This window comes from Oncorhynchus mykiss, chromosome 9 (genome assembly GCF_057628025.1).
Source record: "Oncorhynchus mykiss isolate SJ-2025 chromosome 9, ASM5762802v1, whole genome shotgun sequence".
In the NCBI taxonomy this organism is placed as follows: Eukaryota; Metazoa; Chordata; class Actinopteri; order Salmoniformes; family Salmonidae; genus Oncorhynchus; species Oncorhynchus mykiss.
This window is the reverse complement of record NC_143030.1, coordinates 77,404,423-77,411,911: the sequence shown is the minus strand read 5'-3', so window position 1 is coordinate 77,411,911 and position 7,489 is coordinate 77,404,423. Positions and strand designations below refer to the sequence as shown.

The 7,489-nt window shown below is 45.6% G+C and overlaps 1 protein-coding gene across 1 annotated transcript; it reads left to right on the top strand.

Annotated features, from left to right (window-relative positions):
* The first annotated feature begins 3,193 nt into the window (after window positions 1-3,193).
* LOC110532814 (ATP synthase peripheral stalk subunit b, mitochondrial) lies at window positions 3,194-7,426 on the top strand. The gene is made up of 7 exons (XM_021616957.3): window positions 3,194-3,300; window positions 4,422-4,458; window positions 4,727-4,869; window positions 5,603-5,766; window positions 6,089-6,214; window positions 6,573-6,752; window positions 7,174-7,426. Exons 1-7 carry the CDS (start codon window positions 3,273-3,275, stop codon window positions 7,249-7,251), a joined length of 756 nt encoding a protein of 251 aa, XP_021472632.1. The 5' UTR covers window positions 3,194-3,272; the 3' UTR covers window positions 7,252-7,426.
* The last annotated feature ends 63 nt before the right edge of the window (window positions 7,427-7,489 follow it).

The following is a 7,489-nucleotide window of genomic DNA, read 5'->3' as shown; positions in this document are numbered from 1 at the left end:
AAACATAGAACATCCCTGGTCATCCCTACTGCCTCTGACCTGGTGGACTCACTAAACAGAGAACATCCCAAATCAAATCAAATCAAATTTTATTTGTCACATACACATGGTTAGTAGATGTTAATGCGAGTGTAGCGAAATGCTTGTGCTTCTAGTTCCGACAATGCAGTAATAACAAGTAATCTAACTAACAATTCCAAAACTACTGTCTTGTACACAGTGTAAGGGGATAAAGAATATGTACATAAGGATATATGAATGAGTGATGGTACAGAGCAGCATAGGCAAGATACAGTAGATGGTATCGAGTACAGTATGTACAAATGAGATGAGTATGTAAACCAAGTGGCATAGTATAAAGTGGCTAGTGATACATGTATTACATAAGGATACCGTCGATGATATAGAGTACAGTATATACGTATGCATATGAGATGAATAATGTAGGGAGTAACATTTATATAAGGTAGCATTGTTTAAAGTGGCTAGTGATATATTTACATCATTTCCCATCAATTCCCATTATTAAAGTGGCTGGAGTTGAGTCAGTGTCAGTGTGTTGGCAGCAGCCACTCAGTGTTAGTGGTGGCTGTTTAACAGTCTGATGGCCTTGAGATAGAAGCTGTTTTTCAGTCTCTCGGTCCCAGCTTTGATGCACCTGTACTGACCTCGCCTTCTGGATGATAGCGGGGTGAACAGGCAGTGACTCGGGTGGTTGATGTCCTTGATGATCTTTATGGCCTTCCTGTGACATCGGGTGGTGTAGGTGTCCTGGAGGGCAGGTAGTTTGCCCCCGGTGATGCGTTGTGCAGACCTCACTACCCTCTGGAGAGCCTTACGGTTGAGGGCGGTGCAGTTGCCATACCAGGCGGTGATACAGCCCGCCAGGATGCTCTCGATTGTGCATCTGTAGAAGTTTGTGAGTGCTTTTGGTGACAAGCCGAATTTCTTCAGCCTCCTGAGGTTGAAGAGGCGCTGCAGCGCCTTCTTCACGATGCTGTCTGTGTGAGTGGACCAATTCAGTTTGTCTGTGATGTGTATGCCGAGGAACTTAAAACTTGCTACCCTCTCCACTACTGTTCCATCGATGTGGATAGGGGGGTGTTCCCTCTGCTGTTTCCTGAAGTCCACAATCATCTCCTTAGTTTTGTTGACGTTGAGTGTGAGGTTATTTTCCTGACACCACACTCCGAGGGCCCTCACCTCCTCCCTGTAGGCCGTCTCGTCGTTGTTGGTAATCAAGCCTACCACTGTTGTGTCGTCCGCAAACTTGATGATTGAGTTGGAGGCGTGCGTGGCCACGCAGTCGTGGGTGAACAGGGAGTACAGGAGAGGGCTCAGAACGCACCCTTGTGGGGCCCCAGTGTTGAGGAGATGTTGTTGCCTACCCTCACCACCTGGGGGCGGCCCGTCAGGAAGTCCAGTACCCAGTTGCACAGGGCGGGGTCGAGATCCAGGGTCTCGAGCTTGATGACGAGCTTGGAGGGTACTATGGTGTTGAATGCCGAGCTGTAGTCGATGAACAGCATTCTCCCTGGTCATCCCTACTGCCTCTGATCTGGTGGACTCACTAAACAGAGAACATCCCTGGTCATCCCTACTGCCTCTGATCTGGTGGACTCACTAAACAGAGAACATCCCTGGTCATCCCTACTGCCTCTGATCTGGAGGACTCACTAAACAGAGAACATCCCTGGTCATCCCTACTGCCTCTGATCTGGAGGACTCACTAAACAGAGAACATCCCTGGTCATCCCTACTGCCTCTGACCTGGTGGACTCACTAAACATAGAACATCCCTGGTCATCCCTACTGCCTCTGACCTGGTGGACTCACTAAACAGAGAACATCCCTGGTCATCCCTACTGCCTCTGATCTGGAGGACTCACTAAACAGAGAACATCCCTGGTCCCCCCTACTGCCTCTGACCTGGTGGACTCACTAAACAGAGAACATCCCTGGTCATCTCTACTGCCTCTGACCTGGTGGACTCACTAAACAGAGAACATCCCTGGTCATCCCTACTGCCTCTGACCCGGAGGACTCACTAAACAGAGAACATCCCTGGCCATCCCTACTGCCTATGATCTGGTGGATTCACTAAACAGAGAACATCCCTGGTCCCCCCTACTGCCTCTGACCTGGTGGACTCACTAAACAGAGAACATCCCTGGTCCCCCCTACTGCCTCTGACCTGGTGGACTCACTAAACAGAGAACATCCCTGGTCCCCCCTACTGCGTCTGACCTGGTGGACTCACTAAACAGAGAACATCCCTGGTCCCCCCTACTGCGTCTGACCTGGTGGACTCACTAAACAGAGAACATCCCTGGTCCCCCCTACTGCCTCTGATCGGGAGGACTCACTAAACAGAGAACATCCCTGGTCATCCCTACTACCTCTGACCTGGTGGACTCACTAAACAGAGAACTTCCCTGGTCATCCCTACTGCCTCTGATCTGGTGGACTCACTAAACAGAGAATATCCCTGGTCATCCCTACTGCCTCTGATCTGGTGGACTCACTAAACAGAGAACATAACTGGTCATCCCTACTACCTCTGATCTGGTGGACTCACTAAACAGAGAACATAACTCATCCCTACTGCCTCTGATCTGGCGGACTCACTAAACAGAGAACATAACTGGTCATCCCTACTGCCTCTGATCTGGTGGACTCACTAAACACACATGCTTCCTTTGTAAATTATGTCTGAGGGTTGGACTGTGCCCCCCGGCTATCCATACATTAAAACAAAAAAATTAAAAAATGGTTCAGCCTGGTTTGCTTAATATAAGAAATTGTATACTTTTTATTCTTAAGTACATTTTAGCATTTGCATTTACTTTTGATACTTAAGTATATTTAAAAGCAAATACTTTTAGACTTTAACTCAAGTAGTATTTCACTGGGTGACTTTCACTTTTACTTGACTCATTGTCCATTAAGCTATCTTTACTTTTATTCAAGTATGATAATTGGGTACCTTTCCCATTATTGACTGCAATTATATTTAGGATCTTTACTAATATCCCGTGCAGCAACAGGTCAAATATATGTTTGTTGTGTGCCACCTAGTGAATAAGACATTGAACAACTGGAAAATTTGATTTGACCCGGACGCACAAATCCCGTTTACGAAGGCATAGAGTCTCGCGACGTTTGACGAGGCTTTCTCGTTCGTCGGCCATTCTTGTGGCTCTTTGCAGTAGAAGGGCACGAAGGGAGCAGTGCCCAGTAAACCAAGGACTTGGCACTTTTCTCGTTCAACCATGCTGTCTAGGGTCGTTTTCGTTTCAGGTATGCAATGCCAGCCTTTTCTACATAAGATTGAGTTGAAATAGCAGTAGTAATGCCGCGAAGTGTGGCTGACTTGAATGTGAATCTGAAGGGTAAAGTCAGGGGAAGAAGGCCGCAGTCACATTGAATGAGCAACATGCAAACCTAGCAAATCTAACGACAGCTAGTAAATGTGACTTGCAAAATGTTATTAATTTGTCCAATTTGGGTAGTTATTGCACAGGGTTCGAATTAGTTAGCTAAATGTCAAGGCAAGTCATTGTTTTTGCGATTAGTTAAATAACTACAGTTAGCCACAAACGAACTGACGTAAACCAGACTAGCCTCTGATCTCTGCCCTTGGCTAGCCAGGACATCTGACCCGCTTGTTTACAACTGCACTAGACCACATTTCTCTTTAGATTATTAAGACACTGGATCCGAAGCGACATGTGGCTCAGAAAACTTCTTTAATCCAGGGAGGAGAAATGCGTTGCACTCTGAATTGCCCCATTATCCCAACTGTTACACTGAGAAGGTTGAACGACTGGTAGTTTAATTAAAATGCAGTTTTTGACCTCATTCTAGCTAGCAGTAGCCACAGCAGCCATTATGGAATGAACAACAAAGGAGCTGATTGGCTGACACTTCCAAATTGGCTGCTGATTAGGATCTGTGCTTGTCTATTTAATAATTATACACATTTTTAATCAGATATCATGGATTTTCAAAAAATATCAAATGTACGTTTTTGAAAAAGTCAGTTTACTTTACGTAAAAAACTCGTCGAGTTTTTCTTGTCTACCTAGCAAGCTAGAGACAATATTGAATTCTGGAAGCTTGCAAACAAGCTGGCATGGTAACGCTTGCGGATGTCATGGCTATTGCTCTTGACGGCCGACTAACGTTGGCTAGCTAAAGCTTGTCAGTGTGTACAGTTCACACGCACATTCTCTTTGTTTGATTGCATAAGTAAATGTCAATATTAATCTCTACCATTATGTTAAAAATTTAGCAACAGGGCACTCTTTCAAGCAGCCACAGTCTCCACATGTTTACTTTCATTGACTCTTTCGTGACATTCAAAACATTTGTACATTTGTCTTTTCAATTCTATTGACTGTTCTTTTATCCTCTTCCAGCCAATGCTGTAAAAAGCAGTGGTCCCCTCGGAGCTGGGTATGCACCTCTTATTATGACTTCCAACCTTTAACTGAAACTAGATACATCTGCTTGTTTTACATGCAGGAAATCAATAAATGCCATTTCACAACACTAGATGTCATTTTTATGGTCCAGTAGTTTTATGATTTGGCAAACATTGGAATTTGATAAATATAAATGGAAATAAGGGTGACAAAATTATAATGGTCACTCTACGTTGAAGATCTACATGCCCGTCTTCTCTGTAGGTCCTATAATAAGTTGTCTGTCTGTGTCTTCCCAGGCTGGTCCAGCTGGCCCACCTCCACACATCCCCCAACAGCCAGGCCCCAGTCCCCGCTCTGCCAGAGAAGGGAGGCAAAACACGCCACGGCATCATCCCTGAGGAGCTCTTCCAGATCCTGTACCCCAAGACTGGAGTTACAGGTCAGCAGGACTTCCCCAAACCTGGAGCAATGTTCAGATAGAAATATGACATGTAGAACAAACTCGTGTTCTCGTGTAGAATAATAACTGTTTTATTCATTCCATTTCTGTCGACATGATCAACGATTTTTGCCTGAATGTGGCCATAAACGTTCACTCCCCTCACCTTTCATCTTCCTCTTCTTTCCCTCCTCTTCTCCTCCCCTCATCTCCTCTTCTCCTCCCCTCCCCTCATCTCCACCTCTTCTCTTTCTCCTCTTCTCTCTTTCTCCTCTTCTCTCTTTCTCCTCTTCTCTCTTTCTCCTATTCTCTCTTTCTCCTATTCTCTCTTTCTCCTATTCTCTATTTCTCCTATTCTCTATTTCTCCTCTTCTCTCTTTCTCCTCTTCTCTTTCTCCTCTTCTCTCTTTCTCCTCTTCTCTCCTCCTTTCCTCTTCTCTCCTCCTTTCCTCTTCTCTCCTCCTTTCCTCTTCGCTCCTCCTTTCCTCTTCTCTCTTTCTCCTCTTCTCTCTTTCTCCTCTTCTCTCCTCCTTTCCTCCTCCTTTCCTCCTCATCTTCTCTACTCCTTTCCTTCTCCTCCCCTCATCTCCTCCTTTCCTTCTCTTATCTCCTTCTTTCCTTCTCTCCTCCTTTCCTCCTCTTTTCCTCCTACCCTCATCTCCTCCTTTCCTCCTACCCTCATCTCCTCTTCCTCCCATCTACTCTTCCCTCACTCCTGTCCTGTTGTCTCCAGGGCCCTACGTGCTGGGTGCTGGGCTGCTCACATACATCCTTTCCAAGGAGATCTACATCATCAACCATGAGACCTTCGCTGCTGCCTGCATGGGTACGGTCATCATCTACGGTGTCAGGAAGTTCGGCCCCGACGTTGCGGCTTTCGCTGACAAACTGAACGAGGTGGGGAATTTATTCTCCTGAGTTTGTTTGGCTTATTTCATCATCACTTGCAGAAGTTCTTATCATACATGTTGTGCTCTGGACTGCTTAAAAGATGCACTGTGTTAACACACAGCCTCGTTTCCACTGAATTTACAATTTAGGCTTTTTGCCCCTACCCCTTAATGCCAGCCAGTCCTGAGACATTTTCATATGTTTGAGGAAATGGATCCGTACTGCAAACTGTCCATCACATGCTGTGTCCCTCCCGAGGCGCTTAGTCTCATAACTGACCTGTGACCCTGACGTCGGCTGTGTGGGTTGTTGTTTTTTTTTTTTGCAGGAGAAAGTTCAGAAGGCTCAGGAAGTGAAGGACCTGGCCATGACCAGCTTGGCTCAGGCCATCCAGGATGAGAAGAAGGAGCAGTGGAGGGCAGAGGGTCGACAGATGCTCTTCGACGCTAAGAGGGTGAGTGTGACGCAGGTTAGAACATGGGTCGACCATACACACCCAAATTAGGTGAAATCAAGCCAATTAAAAAGCATTTTGATAAGAGACCTATTGAATATGGTCTTTGGTCTGCGTGACCACTCCTAGGACTGGTTTTCTGGACACAAGTTTAATTGAGGGTAGACCTGGATTAAAAATCATTCTCAATGGAGATTATCTGTTTTAAAAGAGTTTTTTTAGGCCAGGACTTTCTCTGGGTCTGAGAAACCTGACTCTAATAACCGGGAATGATTTTGACATGAGATGGTGTACTAATGTTTTCAACTGTCCTCTTCTCCTGTCTTCCACTGTCCTCTTTTCCCGTCTTCCAACTCAGAACAACGTGGCCATGCTACTGGAGACCAACCGCAGGGAGAGGGTCCACATGGTGACCAACGATGTGAAGAAGAGGCTGGACTACCAGATCGCCCTGCAGACTCTTCACCGCCGCATGGAGCAGGAACACATGGTGAACTGGGTGGAGAAGAACGTTGTCACCAGCATCACCCCCCAGCAGGTGGGTTAAGGATGGGAGATGGATGGGGACATTACATACTTGACGTGTGTGTGTGTGTGTGTGTGGAGATTTTATACACAGTATGTCTCAGAGGTTCTGTTCCACCTAGACACACGTACGTACGTGTTGTGTCTAGGTGGAACAGAACCAGAACCTCTGAGACATACTGTGTATAAACTCTCCACTAGTGGTAGTCACTGTGCCCTGTCATGTTTCTAGTAGGTAGACGGCTTTTTCTCAATATGAACTTGGTAAATGTCGACCTGCGTCTGTTGTATTGATGGGCAATAGAATTACAGCGAAACCCCCTGAAATTTGGTTTATTTAGACTTATTTTATTTTATTCTTGATTAATTTGACCCTTGACCTTGCTCATGCCTTTCTGTCTGACTAACCCTGTTTCGTTCGTTCCGTGTTTCAGGAGAAAGCCAGTATTGCCAAGTGCATCACAGACCTGAAGGTTTTGGCTAAAGTCCAGCAGGCCAAGACCACTGCATAACTCACCACTGTACTGTCTCTAGACCGTCGCCACTCAACCCCCAACTCGTTGATGGCCACTTTTCATTACAAATCAACTATTTCCTCTTTAACAATATGGTCTGTCTCTTTCCATGTAATGAGTGTATATACACATCGACTGATCATAAAAATAAAAGGTTAATTTTATTCACTAACCTTCTAGTTTGTCGTTATTAACCCGGCTGAAAATGCTGTTGATAATATTTGTTGGTTCAAGG